Source organism: Naegleria fowleri (assembly GCF_008403515.1).
Source record: "Naegleria fowleri strain ATCC 30894 chromosome Unknown tig34, whole genome shotgun sequence".
Lineage (NCBI taxonomy): Eukaryota > Heterolobosea > Eutetramitea > Acrasida > Naegleriidae > Naegleria > Naegleria fowleri.
In genome coordinates, this window is record NW_025407966.1 from 161,404 (window position 1) to 178,025 (window position 16,622).

The 16,622-nt window shown below is 37.5% G+C and overlaps 10 protein-coding genes across 10 annotated transcripts; 5 read left to right on the top strand and 5 right to left on the bottom strand.

Annotated features, from left to right (window-relative positions):
- Positions 1-124: 124 nt before the first annotated feature.
- On the top strand, positions 125-2,485 carry FDP41_003386 (uncharacterized protein; the record flags this gene model as incomplete). Its single annotated transcript, XM_044706684.1, has 2 exons — positions 125-889; positions 962-2,485. The coding sequence occupies 2 exons, from the start codon at positions 125-127 to the stop codon at positions 2,483-2,485; spliced, it is 2,289 nt and encodes a 762-aa protein (XP_044562107.1).
- Positions 2,486-2,551: 66 nt separating this feature from the next.
- On the bottom strand, positions 2,552-4,281 carry FDP41_003387 (uncharacterized protein; the record flags this gene model as incomplete). The annotated part of the gene is made up of 5 exons (XM_044706685.1): positions 2,552-2,977; positions 3,037-3,337; positions 3,417-3,711; positions 3,903-4,064; positions 4,206-4,281. The coding sequence occupies 5 exons, from the start codon at positions 4,279-4,281 to the stop codon at positions 2,552-2,554; spliced, it is 1,260 nt and encodes a 419-aa protein (XP_044562108.1).
- A 293-nt stretch (positions 4,282-4,574) lies between these two features.
- Positions 4,575-5,139, bottom strand: FDP41_003388 (uncharacterized protein; the record flags this gene model as incomplete). Its single annotated transcript, XM_044706686.1, has 2 exons — positions 4,575-4,745; positions 4,933-5,139. 2 exons carry the CDS (start codon positions 5,137-5,139, stop codon positions 4,575-4,577), a joined length of 378 nt encoding a protein of 125 aa, XP_044562109.1.
- Positions 5,140-5,224: 85 nt separating this feature from the next.
- FDP41_003389 (uncharacterized protein) lies at positions 5,225-6,892 on the bottom strand (the record flags this gene model as incomplete). Its single annotated transcript, XM_044706687.1, has 5 exons — positions 5,225-5,557; positions 5,608-6,039; positions 6,092-6,236; positions 6,290-6,391; positions 6,465-6,892. 5 exons carry the CDS (start codon positions 6,890-6,892, stop codon positions 5,225-5,227), a joined length of 1,440 nt encoding a protein of 479 aa, XP_044562110.1.
- A 283-nt stretch (positions 6,893-7,175) lies between these two features.
- FDP41_003390 (uncharacterized protein) lies at positions 7,176-7,624 on the top strand (the record flags this gene model as incomplete). Its single annotated transcript, XM_044706689.1, has 2 exons — positions 7,176-7,363; positions 7,528-7,624. 2 exons carry the CDS (start codon positions 7,176-7,178, stop codon positions 7,622-7,624), a joined length of 285 nt encoding a protein of 94 aa, XP_044562111.1.
- A 494-nt stretch (positions 7,625-8,118) lies between these two features.
- On the top strand, positions 8,119-8,742 carry FDP41_003391 (uncharacterized protein; the record flags this gene model as incomplete). The annotated part of the gene is made up of 2 exons (XM_044706690.1): positions 8,119-8,131; positions 8,327-8,742. The coding sequence occupies 2 exons, from the start codon at positions 8,119-8,121 to the stop codon at positions 8,740-8,742; spliced, it is 429 nt and encodes a 142-aa protein (XP_044562112.1).
- A 145-nt stretch (positions 8,743-8,887) lies between these two features.
- On the bottom strand, positions 8,888-10,394 carry FDP41_003392 (uncharacterized protein; the record flags this gene model as incomplete). Its single annotated transcript, XM_044706691.1, has 2 exons — positions 8,888-9,793; positions 9,906-10,394. 2 exons carry the CDS (start codon positions 10,392-10,394, stop codon positions 8,888-8,890), a joined length of 1,395 nt encoding a protein of 464 aa, XP_044562113.1.
- Positions 10,395-10,542: 148 nt separating this feature from the next.
- Positions 10,543-12,650, bottom strand: FDP41_003393 (uncharacterized protein; the record flags this gene model as incomplete). The annotated part of the gene is made up of 3 exons (XM_044706692.1): positions 10,543-12,028; positions 12,099-12,370; positions 12,450-12,650. The coding sequence occupies 3 exons, from the start codon at positions 12,648-12,650 to the stop codon at positions 10,543-10,545; spliced, it is 1,959 nt and encodes a 652-aa protein (XP_044562114.1).
- Positions 12,651-13,084: 434 nt separating this feature from the next.
- FDP41_003394 (uncharacterized protein) lies at positions 13,085-14,176 on the top strand (the record flags this gene model as incomplete). The annotated part of the gene is made up of 1 exon (XM_044706693.1): positions 13,085-14,176. The coding sequence occupies one exon, from the start codon at positions 13,085-13,087 to the stop codon at positions 14,174-14,176; it is 1,092 nt and encodes a 363-aa protein (XP_044562115.1).
- A 424-nt stretch (positions 14,177-14,600) lies between these two features.
- FDP41_003395 (uncharacterized protein) lies at positions 14,601-16,310 on the top strand (the record flags this gene model as incomplete). The annotated part of the gene is made up of 1 exon (XM_044706694.1): positions 14,601-16,310. One exon carries the CDS (start codon positions 14,601-14,603, stop codon positions 16,308-16,310), a length of 1,710 nt encoding a protein of 569 aa, XP_044562116.1.
- Positions 16,311-16,622: the final 312 nt, after the last annotated feature.

Genomic DNA, 16,622 nt, shown 5'->3' on the forward strand with positions numbered 1-16,622 from the left:
TCATTTCACACTTCTCATGAACAGCAATGAGAGTTTCTTTCGCAGGCAACACGATGCGCCAAATTTGGCGCCCAGAGCAAAATTCCAAAAAACAATTCGTTACGAAAAAACAATACGCAAAAAAATGTCTTCCTCAATACTCGCCGCCAACACTCACCATGCAGCAGTGACGCGGAATGAGAGAGATAGTAAGGCTGTTCTTCATCAACAACAACAACAGAAAGCAAGAACGCAGAACAACTTTGACAATGCTTCCAATGGAGGGTCTACTGTGAGGCCAGCTTCGGCATTGGTTTCATCCACGAATCGGGAGGTAAAGACTCGATCCAGAGGGAGTAGTAATGTAACGTTTAAGGAGGGACATGAAGTGTTAGAGGGACCTCCTGCGATGACGTCATCGTCAAGAAATAACAACAACAATAGTAATAGCGGAGGAGGAACTTCTAATAGTTCTCGGAATCAGGGAACGCCAACGATGGTTTCGACTACCACTTCACAACAACAAACCCTCAACAGTAGCTCCCCGTCAATACAAGCACAACAACAACTGATCTCAAGCCACATCTCTTCACGACAAATGCAACATCATGGAGTGGAACAACCGAGTGGATCTCATCGAGCCAGGTTGGACATTGTTAGCGATGTTGGTGGAACACAAACGAATTTGGAAAATGCTCCAAAAGTTGCTCACCCTCTGATACCGACTCTACATGAACAACAAACAAAAACACAAAGTGACAAAAATTCACCCTTGTTGGGTGGACCCTTAATAGAATTTGACGAATTGCTAGAATTTGTCAAGAAAATTGTGAGCATTAGTGAGGCTTTGAAAGATTCAAAACTGAAGAAAAATGGAAATGTTATTCATATACGATTGTTACATATTGAGGTGAGTAGAGAATGTAAAGCATGTGGATGTTCTGACTTGGACAACCATTTGGATTTAAAATATACAATGTAGGATGAAGTGACGCACTGGGGAAGAGATTTAATTAAACAATCGAATGACAAACAAATAGGAAAGGCTCTCCAGTTACTCTACCAACAATTAACAAAAGTACATACCCTCCTTTCTAAAATTCAACGGTGTAAATGGTTTGTAGATATACGATTCTCAAAGAAGGCAAAAAAGCTCACAGAAGAATTGGACAATGTGACGACAATTTTAGGAGTGAGCATTACGTATTTCAAGGCACAAACTGCCTATGCCAATGTACATAAATTAGGCATAGTGTCAGGATATCCAGATATTGACATATTTGATCTTGACGACAAGAATAATCTTGCTTTGGCAGCTGACCGATTTTATATGGGACATGGTGTGACGCAGAATTTTGAAATGGCCTATCGACTCTATTTACACGCAGCACGGTTAGAAGAAGCACGGTCACAATATATCGTAGGCTCAATGCTCATTGATGGTGTTGGAGTTGAAAAAGATTCTCGACTTGGTGTCAAATGGATCCTTAAATCAGCTTCTCAGGACTACCCCGATGCTCTCAACCAAATGGGAATTTTCTATGAGACTGGTTTCATTGTGGAACAAAACTTTGAGACGGCAGCTAAATTTTATTTAAGGGCCTCTCATATGGCTCACTTGGATGGCATGACGAACTATGCTGCTCTTCTCTTACAAGGAAAGGGTGTGGAGAAGAATGAAAAGAAAGCAGCATGGCTCCTAAAGAAGGCATGTGAAAGAAATTATGCCAAAGCACAGAATGAACTCGGTGTCATGTACTACAAAGGATTAGGAGTTGAGGAAGCTCCTGACAAAGCTGTTGAACTTTTCACGCAAAGTGCTGACAAGGGAAATGTGTATGCTCTCAACAATTTGGGAATTGCTTACGAAGAAGGAAAAGGTGTGGTTCGTGACTATGCAAAGGCTACCATTTGTTATGAAAAGTCTGCGAGACTTGGTAACATTAACGGTTTGAACAATTTGGGATATATCAAATTATTGCAGAAACAATATGACCAGGCATTGGATTTACTGCATGAAGCTGCAGATCGAGGAAGTGTGGATGCCATGTATAATATTGGCAACATGTACAGGTTAGGGTTAGGTGTGACTGCCGATATTACCATCGCTTTCAAGTTTTTCTACAGAGCTGCCACGTTGGGACATGTCAAATCTCAACGGATTGTAGCTGATATGCTTTATTCGGGCAAGTATGAGTCCATTCCAGCTAACAAAAAAGAAGCAGCATCGTTTTATTACAAGGCTGCCCTTAATGGAGATGCTGAAAGCTGTAACAATTTGGGAATAATGTATGAAGATGGTTGTGAAGGTCTTCATAAGGACGAGCAAAAAGCAATCGAATGGTTTCGACGAGGGGCAGAACTTGGAAGTGACAATGCCATGTATAATCTTGCAACAATTCTCGAAAGGAGGAATCAACAAGAGCAAGCAAAAGCGCTATTACGTCGTGCAAGCTCAATGGGAAATAGCAAGGCCAGAGAGAGAATTGGTATTGTGTTGGAATGAAAGGCCTTCCTATTTTAAACCCACACAAATGTACAGTGATGACACCTTCAAATAAGATTTATTTATTTATTGCTCATGATCAATGTATTGAGATCCATGTTCACTCAAGTGAGCAGCACTTGTCTTGGCATCAAAGAACATATCGTGCACTTCTTCAATATCTTCAGCTGTGACTTCTTCTCTTCCATTTGTCTTGCTCAAAATATTTGCTGGAGTTAATAATTGAACGGCATATCTCAGTGATGTTTTATCACCAATTTCTCCTAGCTTTTCCAAAGAACCTGGTGCCAATTGGATGCCTTCCGTCTTGGCTCTTAGAGCAATGATTTGAACAATTTCATTGAGTCTATAGAGAGATGTCTTAATAATTAGCAATCGATCAAGCAAGTCTACTGGAATTCCGTGAGGAGAAACAATTTCTGTACCTCTAATCTTACAGTTTGCTCTGTTCGTGGCAAAATGACAATTGGAGCAAGAGTAGACTCCAAAGCTCTGTTAAGATATGTGAAACATTCAATATCGAGCATGTGAACTTCATCAATAAATAACACACCAGGCACTAATTCAGCAACACCTTGATCAATGTACTTGTTAACAATTCTGTTGACTTCGGTTCTCAATTTTTCAGTGATTTCTGTTTTCTTTGGTTTCATCATGCTATTCATAATGCTAAACATGTCGTGTCCTCCTTGTGGTCGAGCATTTGCAACATCCAAATCATGCAATGTAACATCTTGAATAACTTCCTTCTTCTTGTGAACGTCACCTTTTGGTATTGGCACATATTCCTCAGCTTCCAAATCATGTTCAGCAATATATTCATCGGATCTACCAACTCGCTTCACTGCACCACTGTTAGCTTCAATGTAAATCACGTCACCAATTTGAACTTTTTTCTTTTTGAATGGATTCATAAATGGATGGATCCAACCTTAGAGTTTTTGTGCCTTTAGTAGTCTTTAATCCAATTAAAACATGCTTAATCACTTTGCTTCCATAGTTTGTAGAAAGTTCATCCTCAGCTTCTTCGGGCGTCAGTTGAATCACAACTCCCTCATAGACTTCTTTTTGTTCTTTGATTCTAATTCCGATACTTCTTCTAAAGTTTTCCATGAGAATTTCTGTTTTCTTGACTTCGGATGAGTATACTTCAGATCCGACCATTGGGCAGAAGGGTACTTTCTTTCCTAATTCTTGTGAAATGGCAAGAGAAATTGCAGTTTTACCTGTATGGTTGTATTGAACGAAAATTTCACAAATTTCATGAATGTCATTTGTTCGAATTTTGTTGTGAATGCAAGTTGAATATGTAATTATTGATAAAACATGTGTTAAAGTGTAGAATGTTTGCGGCATTCAACATTTCCGAATATGATCTCCAAATATATCGGGAAACAATAATTATTTAAATACAAACCTGTTCCTGGAGGTCCAGCCAATAACAAGGCTCTACCAGCCATCTTTTTGGACTTGATTAAATCGACAACCACTCCTGCGGCTTCTCTGGCACTCTCTTGACCAACTAAGCCTCCAGCTTCATTGCTGGCAACTTTTCCAGTGATTGGATCCAATCCGAGGCCTATTTGTATCATACACGAGTGATTGTTGTGATTCCATCGTCATGATGTCATCCGAATTCAAAAACACGAACAACCATAGCAATATATTTGCATGGCACACAATGATTAAATGATTGTATTCAATTTTATCTTCTACATACCCGTAATGTGTGAGTGAGCAGCAATACGGAGTGTCTTTTCAGTGGATGTAACTTCTTGAATCTTTACGGAAGGCATTGTATAAGAATCGTCTTGTTGTATTTTTCTTTTGAAGAATTTTATTCATCACCTCATACAACAATTCCGAGAGTTAAAGTCAAGGACCTCAAAAGTGATGTTATGATGGTGTACAATGTTTTCTCGTGATGATTAATAAATCATCCATACGGATGTTGTTCTTGTTTGATGATTGATTTAAAAAGGAGAGTCTCTTGGTGTAGAATACACACTCAAATTCCCATTAACCAGCAATGATGATACAACGAAACGATGATATGAATCATATCGTGATGAGATGGCGACTGTAAAGTCTATTTTTCCTTGGTTTGTTGTTCTTGGTTGGATTCCGGTTGTTGTTTTGGAACTTCTCCTTCCTTGATCTTTTCAATAAATTGATTCATCTTGGTTGGTGTTGGAATCAGTCCGGGATGATGTTGGTAATACTTTTGTTTGAATTCTTTAATCTTGAGGTCTCGATGATACTATTTCATTGGAAGATGGGATGTACAAATAATCGATACACCATGATGGAGATTCGGAATGTTTTGTGGATGAACAAATAAATCGGTAGATCCAACAAGACATCAATACATTTGCATAACATTTACAAATAATAATTGTCATCATCATTCATGCAACTCATCAAGATTAGGAGTCTCTCAAACCTACCGAAACAGTGTCCAAATATCGATAATCCTCTCTTGTCAATGCGTTCATCACATAAAAGCCTCCGAGTAGAATGGTCGCTAAAGTAAACCCATAAGCTCCAGTTTTCAGAATAATTCTCGGAACAAATTTCCTCTCCAATTGTTTAAACATTTCAGGTGTAATCTCTGGAGGAACATTTTCATTGAGGGGTGGTTGTTGTTGGTTCATGTTGAAAATGGTGATGGTGAAATTTTTTGTAAGTATTGAAGGAAATCATGCACCCCTTCGAAAGCAGAAAACAAATGGTTTTGTTTTATTCATGAGGAGATTGGAATATTGTTTTGAATTGATTTTTCAAATATTGTGAAGGATTCAGTGACTTGAAATAATTACAAAGGCGTTCATACATGGTTTCTTGCACTTTTCTAAATGTATCGTCCTTCTGAGCCGTGCGTTCTTTTGTCAGGGAATACACAACAATTCCCATTACAAGAATGATTAAGGAGATGACATCAAATAAGGAAAGTTGAGATTCAAACGCTTCTCCAGCAATAAATTTCACAAGAAAGAATAAATTACTCAATGCCAACCTCGAAACAGCTGCAATCACAGCTAAGGTGGAACTTCCATATTGAAATACATATAACTATGTAAAGGTCAATTTTCTTTAAAAGATTGCTTCGAAAGTGAACTTACCTCCAAAGTTGCATAGGTGAAATTAAAAAACAAATCAATCCAAAACACTGCAGGAAATCCTTCACATCGATCCGGTACAGGACCATCCATGATGGTGTTCACTCCCACACTACACTTAATTCCTCCCCAAATATATTTGGTAATTCCAAACCAATCAGAGTACGCAGTGCCAGGAAGTGGAACAAACACAAACAATGAGGTCAAAATTCCAAATAACACTTGCCAAACGGAGACCCAATAATTGACAAGCCAAACGTCGAGCTGTTCTTGTTTTAAGCATTTTTCCTTATAAACATTGCTTGCTGCTGCTGGAATGTTGGAAGAAAATAACAATAAAACCCATAACCAGTTCAAGTCATAGGAAGAGTCTGAAATTTGACCAGAATCGTTTTGTGCAAAGAGTGGAAACATTAATAGCCAATCCACAAATGACTAGAATGACACCTGACATGTGAAAGGAGTTGTATCTTGCATGAAGGAAGACGAAACTAAATGCAATGTTTAACACAACGACTGCTTGAGAAAGCATTGTGTTCACACTTCCACTTAAAAAGGCAGCAGGAATTGTGGAGAGTGTATTAGTGGCATTGTCTAGAAAGGCCATCACAATGTATTTGTATTGAGGTGTTCTTTCGATGAACAGTTGAAACAAAAATCTGAATCATCTACATAGACTACTTACTCTCTCATGGCTTTTGTAATTTTTCCTCTCCATCTTTGAATGACCACAATTGGGAAGAGTATAATCACATAGGCCACATTGACAAAGTTTGTTAACATGTATCTATATATGCCAAGATTGACAAAAGTTGTTGAAAAGGTCCACTTTGACATTGCCATTATTGTTGCTCACTTACATGTAATTTTGAATTTCATAGGTTAAACGAACATATAAAACTGTATCGCAACTCTTTGCAATGACCATCACGATGGTTAGAAGATAAAGCACAAGCGATTTCCAGACGGATCTCCATTTGTATGGTTTAAAAAGGGTGTCATTTTGCATTAATTGAGGAGATAATTCCTGTATGTTATCACAGAAATTGTCTTCTGAGTGGTTGACACTCATTACTCGAGATGAAAGAAGAGGAGAGTCCTCAAACAGAAGAGGAGTATTCTCACGTGGTAAGGATTCAGGTGAAAAGGTCATGTAGATGGTTTTTTTGTGTTTTTCATCGATTTCAATTTCATAAAACACTTTAAGCAATCCTTTCGGTCTTAAACATATAGATTGTGAGTCAAAATAATCTCCTTTTGGAATATTATCCAAATTGTGAGTATCCATGATTATCCGTGAATAACAGTTCTCTGAGTTTGAAAGTAATGCAAATCCAGAACATACTTTGTAAACTATTTTCAAGAATTTTCTGTTGTTGTTCAACAAGAATGTATTTTAATAATTTGAAAAGAACTAATTGTTGATGTTTCCGCCATTCTGATCATGTTATTGATCAATCAATTCATTGGTTCTTGACCAGTTGTGGTCTATAGCACCATCGGAAGGTTGACCTAAGGCGCAAACGATGAAATTGTAAATTTTTTTCTTTTTGAAACAAAAAATTTTCAAAATGCGAGGAAACCACATGAGAGCATTGGCCAAACGAGCTTCGGCTTTGATTTCTTCTTCTTCCACAACAGGTAGAGCTTCATCATCATGTATAAGAATGTTCTCAACGAGTACGAGCTCAGTGATGAAAATCTATGGATCGAGTGAGATGAGCCTCTTCAATGCTGTTTCCTCTTCTTCTTCTTCAAGGTATATATTTTGTTATGATTATTTATCAACTTGATGATGGTGGAGTGTAATCATCTTATTATATGAAAATTTGTTTGTTTCATGTCATGATGATGGTGATTTGGATGAAATTGCTCCCTTCTCTCGGACGCAACTTTTGTTCATCAACTTGGAAAACACGCTAGAAATTCTTCATCGAGAAATATAAGCATTAGAAATATGGCAAACGGTGCGGCTTTCGGGCAATTCACAGTTTTTGGATCAAACGATGATGATGGTTAGTATGGTTCGTAGCATCATGTTTTCAGTATGTGTGGATTTATTTGAATCATCATGATGATGACAACAACATTTCGGAATTTTAAAATTCAACAGGTGGATAGTACTGCTTGTATGGTGTGTATTCTTTCTTGGCGAATATAGTTTCCTTTTCTTTTACCTGTAATCATAATTCATTAACAATCATTCATGTTCTCATAATAATTTTCATTCGTCGATTGGTTGATTTAGCAAACCTTATATATACTTACTGGGATGTTTATTAAAGGTGTTTGACAATCTGAATGTTTGACACGACTCGACTGACCTAAATGATTCAAAGGAGAATCATTTCCCTCCCCAACTGTATTTATTAACACTTTCTCATCAATTTTTGGATACCTCTATTGTGTTCTATTAAATCTAAATTGTTTTTTTCTCAATAATGCATAAACTCTATTTCATGTCGTGGTTTGGATCATCCTTTTGCATGCAGTTCAAAAACAAAGTTGAAAAAAATGCCAGCATCAAGTATGTTCACACCTATTTTGGTTGTTTGTGACAAACCGATGATCTCATTGAAATATTTAAATTTATTCATTACGGAATGAAATATTGAAACTATTGAATTGCAACCATTCCGATCGGACTTTTTAATCGTTTTATTATTATGATTATTCCACGAAACAAATGGCTTGCTTGTTTAACCGAAATTTCGGTTCAAAGAGAAGAAAATTAAACAAAAATTAAAGCAAAAAGAAAAGAAACAATCCTCCAAATTGAATCCAGAAATTGAAGTTGAAAAAAAAATTCCACAAAATGCAAATGATTTTCAACAAACATTGGATTCTATTGCCAATCAATTGTCTTCCATGAATTCTCTTGGAGAACAGGTGAATCAGTACGATGATGAAGACAGTGCAAGTGTAGTCCCATCACAATTGGCAAAGAAAAGAGGTATTCAAAAAATTCAATCAAAGAAGAAAAAGGAAAAACAAAAAAAGAATTTAGAAAAAGCTCTTTCTTATCAAGAACGGTTAGATACAACTGTTGTTAAGGATCTTCATTCACAAATCATGAAATTACCAGAAGAACGACAACGAAAACATAGACCAGTGAAACAGTCAGCCATCAAGCAGTAATTTACATTGAGTTGTTGGAGGTCGACACTTCTGAGTTGAATCAAAATTTGGTATGTTTCATTCCAACTAAACTGTCATTTCCTTACTATTAGTAACAAGTACATACTATTTATGGACATTAGTAATAATACAATTATCGAATTCTCTAGTTACAATCTTCAAAATTTTCTTCTTCTTCGTCACTTCCTATGCTAATGTCGCCAGAAATATCAATGTGAAAATTATCAATATCAATACTTTGTGTTTTGCCAACCGCTCTTTTGATATAATGACTGAGCTCTTTGCCTCCACTACTCTGTAAGTTTTTAATGTGAAAAGTTTTGCGAACTGGAGTGATGATTTTGCTCTCTTGAGGGCATGCAACTGCTTGAGAGCTTGTCGAGACATTTTGAGAATTTTCTACGCTAGCTGCATCAGTTCGAGAAGCATCATTCTGGAGAGTTGTAGAATTGTTCTCGATACTGCCATTGGTTGGCACGTCCTTCGAAGATTCTATCTCTGAAGTTTTAACATCTGGAGTAGTTTTTTCAATATTCTTGTCATCCTTTCCATTGCCTGCGCAGATCACTCTCTCTACTCCCTCTAAGGGAGGAAGATCTTCCTGAGCAGTAGGAGTCATTTCATCCAAACGAATTGCCTTAGTATCTTGTGGCACCACTTGAAATTGGTCTTCATTAATTTTCTCTAATTCTAAATCTTGGAATAGTTGAAGAAAAAACTTGGGAGCTGAAAAAACATGAATCGAACTTATAGATAGAAACATGCTATTGTTTGCATGGGGAGTGGTAAAGGCAAATATTTCTGACACGTCTGACTCTAGAATATGATGAATGTAAACATCATTAATGCTGCTACTGTTGCTGGAAGGAGGGGTTGAGGTGATGGACTTTCCTGACGTCGAGTGTGCTCCATTACTATTAATGAACGATGAGGATTCCTCATTAAGTTCATCAGAACTCTTTTTCTTGAATACTTTCAACTCCAATTGAATTTTAGCTGCTTTCTTTTTCGATTTGTTATCGAGACGAAGATAGAATTTTCCTTGAGGAAGCTTTCGTGTATGCCACGAAAATGTAATGACCAAGATTGGAATATTGCATAAATTATGCATGAGCGTTGAAGAATCCATTTAGATTACGTTAAATTTTAATCCCACTACCTACCGTATATTCAATAGTCGTCGGAGTGAGCGGATCTATAGTACCTTCCTTACACAAAATAGAAATGGAGCCATGACTCACCAACACAGACTGCCTTTTTTGAGTGGTTTTCTTTCTTATTTTTTGATCTAAGGCCGATTGCTTCTCCCGATAATTATAAGATTTAGTTGTGTGTGGTGGGGCTGTAGTTGGTTCATTCTCAGAATAATCTTCTTCATTGAGATCCTCCAGAGATGCCACAATATATTTTGGTTCTGTGGAGGTTTCTGAATGGAGTGAGTGGGACGAAGAATTGTATGGATCTTTGGAGTTTCTTAATTCCGAATGATGCTTTACGGCTATCACTGATGATTGTTTCTTTTTGGTGCTTGATGATGAAGCAGATGACCACGATTTGGATCTTGCTCGTTCCGTCCCGGATGATTCTGAAGCATTGGAGAAGGAAGAGTTTGATTTCGTTACACCAAAGCACAGAAAGAGATTTTGAAACATTTTTTGGACCTCAATAAGGATTGCCTTAATTTGTGTGGTGTGAGGGTTGGGCCATGCTGTGCACACAACTCTTACGTTTGAACATCATGTACTGGTAACTGTATTGTGTACCATCGGACTGATCCAAACGGTTACAAGAAGTACACTTTTACGGGCTCCAATGTTTATTGACACTGGTGAGTATTTGAAATTTCTTTCGAAGATTATTAGATTCAGCCAAGAGTTCCAACACTTTTGCCTCCTCTTCATCAATCAAATGGTTATGTTCTGTTTCGTCACAACGATCTTCAGGGAAGAACACCTGATCAAACACGGATGGAAAGTTTAGAGTTTTGGTTGAAATTTTGTAGCTAGGCCTATTTTGGGCACTTTTCCGCTTCTCTAACCATCGACTGGATTGTTCAGAGGCTGATTTTGGAGGAATCTTGCTTCCTGATTTGGCTCGTATTAAGGGAAGTTTTGTAGTTCCTCTGATTTGTTGCTTGTCACTTGCTCTTGTACTGCTCGAGGAGTTAGATCTTGCTCTTCCTCTTCCTTCAACTTCAGACGCCGACTTGGATCTATCATGAGTAATACGTGAGTGAGGATGATTCGAATTAATATTATTTGAAACATTACTGAGTGAAACTTGTTTGTTGAGTGCTGAACTTGTCATGAAATGGGATTGGGCAGAGGTGAATTCTTGACTTGCCTTCTCAATGAATTTGGAGTACAGGGCTGTGGTGGTTGAGGTTGGATATATTCGCTTGTACTTTCCTTTTGACATGACCTCATCTTCAATTCTGGTATGAGTAGCGATGATTTCCTCTCGTGAGGGCATATTTTCAACAATCTTCTCAACATCATTGCTGTAATGACCTGTAATTCTCTCTCGAGACATGGCTTTTTCAATCTTCATCCCAATAATCCTCTCATTGGGATTGATCGCTAACATTTTCATGGTTTCTGTGAGTAGATTTAACTTGACGTGTTTGTCCAGAGGAGTGTCCGTATTGAATGAGGGAGAATGATTCACTTCCAAGAGCCACGGTTTGATAGTTTCATCAAGCAAAATATCAAAACCGAGAATTTCAAAACACACAAAGTCACCGTGTTTGGGTGTGAGAGATGTTCTATACTGATGCAGCAATTGTGGATAAATGGTGAGAACGGTCTTGATAATGATGTCTGCAATGCTGTCCCAAACTTTGTCTGGACTATGGCCTTGTGACTCGAGGTACTTGTTTAAAAAGTTGAAATCTCTCTTACTGCCAACGGAAAAATTGTTTGGATCATATTCAAAGCAGTCACTCTTCTTGTTGACACTGTAATTGGTCAGATGCATGCAATCTGTTTTGATATTTAAGCTAGAGGGTGCCTTATATTTTTCGGTGCAAATACGAACGAGTCCTTCCTTGTACATGAAGATTTTGAGAGGATCCACACTGAGGACGAGAGCGTACACCCTCAAATCGAACTTATATCCATCAATTAGAAAGGGTCTATCGACATAGAGCTGTACCACACAATCTCCGTATCTTTCGGCATCGGTTGGGTCTTGTGTTAACACAATGCCCTTTCCTTGACAACCTGCAGTTGGTTTTATAATGTACGTTTTTCCAATAATTTTCTTGCTATTTTTGAATTTAAAGTATCTATTTGAATTTCGAGAAGTTTAAAATCGTTAGTTCAGATACATCTAAGAATACTCCAAGTAACACTTACTCTTGAGGCAATACCCATGTGTGGGGAAGAAAAGAAAAGTCTTCAGGAAATGCTTTTCGAAGTCGTTTCATGTTGCGTGCTAAGGGAATTTTTCGACATATTCCTCCCATGGCTGGGAAGTGATTGATCTTTTGGAACGTTCTCAATTTCATGATTCTGTCTGGAGCACTCGACTGATCCATCCAAAAAACAGTAAAATCTTTTGCATTGCTGGTTGGTTTTCGAATTTTCCAACCATTCGCTAAGGCTGCTTCTCTCACCACATTGTATTTCTATACAATTCAAAACATTTTGAAAATTTGATCCAATAAGGTCATTATTTGAAGTCATACTGAAATGAAAAAAACCTACACAACTTGTCAGGTCAATAATAATTGGAGAAAGTTTTGAGGAAGGAGAAGCAGATTCCTCACTACTGCAACTGCTCGCTCCAGGAGATGAGGAAGAATCTGAGCCATTCGGAGACTCCTCCAGAAGCGAGTCCAAGGATTTTGATTTGTCCTGTCTTCTCGGGGTTGTTGTATTTGGAAAAACACTAGGTAACTCTGTCATTTTCTTCACTTTCAATGGTGTTCACTTGTGTAAGCGTTCAAATATGGTGTCGATGATGTCCGTTTCTTTGATATATACCCTTCACGTAGTCTCATAGCACGAAGGCGCTTGAATGATCTCTTTTTTTGATTATTATTTTTGGTTGTATTTTTTATGGCGGGATGTCTTTCTCTAACGACGGCGCCAAAAAAAACCGTTGTTGATGGCCTTTTTAAAAAATGTCGATGTGTCCGTTTGAAGAGTCTCTTCTGCATCATCTTTCTGTCGTGAATCATCCTTACCCATCGGAGCCGTCCGCATGTAATAATACTCGGAATCATCATTTATTTCTGGATGACTACTCCAAAAGGATGGAATTCCTCTCGAGTATTAAAATTAATGGAAACAATGAAAATCAGAGTCGAACGCACTCACATTCATGCACTTTCAAAAATATGGCCGAGCAGTCATCATGTCCCGAGAGTCATCATAATTATTCTAGTCCAGTTGAAGATTCAAAGAGTTGCAATTGCTTTTTTTCTTGGAGTAAGGCAAATCATCGAATGTATTTGAGGAATGAGTTAAAGAAAGCCTTTGGAGGTGATGAACATGTTCCTTTTCAAATGGTCTCTCAAGATAAGAGTGTGGTGACTGTTTGCCATGTTGGAAAAATGTTGACCAAAATTATTCTTAATCATTCACCATTCTCTTTAAGTGATTCTAAAATTTCTTGCTCCATCAGTACATCTGAACAATTACAAATGCAACAACACACTTCATTTGGAAAGTATCAAAATATTATTAATGAATTGAGAACATGTTGGAGGAAGAGGCATCAACATCGTCCATTCAAACATGTCATTTCATGGATTACGAATTTTATTCAGATGCATCATACCAAAGAGGCTATGCTTCCCATTTATTCTCTTTTTCACAATGAAGAAACACCACAATTAAGGGTTCCTAAGAATTCACTCATTCTACCAAACAGCAACAAAATTCGAATATTTATTGGATTCTCAAAAGAGGATGTTTTGAAACATGTACGAAATATTGTACTGATAGCTCTTCATAGTCTCTTGTCGTCACAAACACACACCATACATCTACTTTTGGTAGAGGAAAAATGGATGTACTGGATTAAGCTTGAATTTAAAAAGAGTCTTAAAAAAGCGCTGGTTAACTTGATCAAATATGACCTTAATCAATTAGAACATTTGTGTGCGCTGTTTGTGGAGTTGTGGAAATTAATGGATAGTGTAAAGCCGGCTGAAGTCGATTCAGAAGATTGTCCAAGATTTGAACAATTCTCACACCTTTGTTCTGAAAGGAATGCCGTTGGTGACACTACTTGTGAAAATCACAAATCAAAAGCACGAACTCTCACCAAAAACAAACAACAGTTGCTGAAAAGAACAAGAGACATTTTACAAACTATTCCCTTGCTGCAACTTTATTCGTGTGGAAGCAATGGAAATGTGCAAAAAACGTCACCTCATGAGATGGAATGTATTTCTTCGCGAGTGGAAGAAAGGTTTGTGAAATAAGCATAATGAGGATGTTCGTAAATTCTCCATGATATTTTACAACTTTCCAGGTGAAATCTGTCACAAATTTCGAGCAATTTTTGGTGAAATTCTTGTTCATGATTTTACTCTTGAGTTACTTTCGGCGTGCCATTTATGTACACATTCCAAACACCAAGATCGTGCGCTTCTTTGATTTCAAAAGGATCTTTCCAAAATTCGTGCACTGAACCCATCAAGCCAAATTCATTCATCCTTCCTTTTTAATATCATTTCCACAAATTCATCAGGACCATCACACACATGTGTTCAAACCACGACTGACGCCATTACTTACTAGTTTTCAAAAAGGAGAGTTTGACGTTGTGGCTATTGACTTGGTATTGTTGATTTGGAGATTTTTCTTGAACAACGTTTTTAATATTTCTCATCATCTCATTGAAAAATGTCGTCGTTGCTCCTTGGTCTTCGTCAACAGATGGGCCAAACCGAGTTTTCTTCTTCTGCTGCCACCGACATGACTACTTCTTTTGTTCACGAGGATGGAATTCCTTCTCATCATTCTTTATGGAGTACTTTCTTGAACAATTTAATTGTGAGTGCTTGGGAATTGTTGATCGGGCACCACCAACAGCCTTTTTCATCATCATCATCAATAACCAACAGTTATCATCGTTATGAAATGGTCCAAAATCATCATCATCACTATCAACAACAAATTCAATTACTACCACAAGATGGAATTTCTCTTACGGCTCTACAGCAACAACCCGAAACGGATTCATTACAATTAGCCGAAGAAATTGCCAATATTTTGAGTATTTGTATGATCATGTTCAGTTTCCTGTGTAGTTTGTTTGTTCTCATTAATTTATGTAAGAAGAATATAAAAGCAGAGAAGGATGAGAAGGCCATGTTGGCTCGATTTGAAAATTCAAACCCGAGTGTCATTGAATCCTTGACCTCAAAGAAACATCTCTATACAAAACTAACTTCTTTCTGCATATTGTGTATGATCATTTCGGATTTATTGTTTACTGCCTTTTATTTTCCAACCAATACATTGAGATTGATCAAAGGTTTTCTGTTTCAAGATTTACCAAAAGCTCAAACGTTGAAATTGGATCCTTATTTCTCAATTCCGATTTATATCACGGCTGAGATTACAGAAATGTTTGTCATTAGTAGTGGTATCTTCTCATTGCTTCTCACATTATGTATTTACAAAACAATTAAGAGTATTAAGCCTTCTGGCTCTTCGGCAGATGATCAATCTTCAAATTATTCGCACTCATCAAATCAGAGATCATCCATTGGCTTAGATTCCCAATACCAACAAAGTGCGTCGAATTATGGAACGAATGGATCCTCAACCGCAACAGCTCCTTACAGTGGTGACCAATCTAATCCCTATCATAACGAGAATGAAAAGAGTCGACTTGTGTCACCCAATTCCGACATGAATTCCGTGAATACTCCACCACGAACACCAGAAGAAGAATATGGAAATCATGACGCCCATGTTCAACAACCCTTTACAGTGAAAGGAAGGTATTTGAAAATGCAACAACGTAAAAAGTGGATTCAAACAGTATTTTGCCTTATTTCATGGGGAATTCCAGCAATATTTGCCGTAGTGTGGATCATTATTGAGGAATTATATTTAGGAGTGAATACCACTCCAGCAGGAGTATTTTATGCCAATATCATTCCTGACATGGTTAAGAATTTGATTTATATTGCCATTGAGGTGGGCTCTGTTGCTCTGAGAATCATGATTTATACAGACACTAAAAAATTGTTCCGTGACACCACCATTGTTGAAAATACCTCGAGTGCAAAGAAGAAACGAGAAAAGGAGAGAAATTTATTCAAACAATTACTATTTTATGCACTTCCATTCTTTCTATTTGGTATTTGGGTCATTGTGTACAGATTAGCCACAGACATTATTTATATTGTGCGTGTTGCTGAGCATGGCATTAATTCTTTCAATGATGACATGGATTTGGCAGGCCTGATAGTTTTAAGTATTCACCACATATTGAGTCCTCTCAGAGCCTTTGCCAACAGCGTTGTGTACTGCTTGCTTTCGAAATGGTTCAGCGAACGAGTGAAAGGATCCTTCAAGAGGTGTTGTGGTTCTTCTCAGTGACGAAATGGGTGACAATTTGGTCATATGAATAGGCAGTCTCACTTCGCGCTATATAAAATTTTGCAACAATTCTCATTCCAAGACGTTAAGCTAATTGAATCAAAAACAAAATATTCAACTTCTTCTCGACACTGGGATCACATGGCAAAATTAAGTTGGGCATTACATTACAATTAATCTTGAGGGTTCGACGTCGAAACAACAATATGGTTTCTCTTTGTGTTGTAAAATGTAAACGTCAAAAATTCTTGAGCATATCTCCAATAATCATTCCACAAAGCATTTGTTTGAATCATTGGTGTAAAGTCGTAC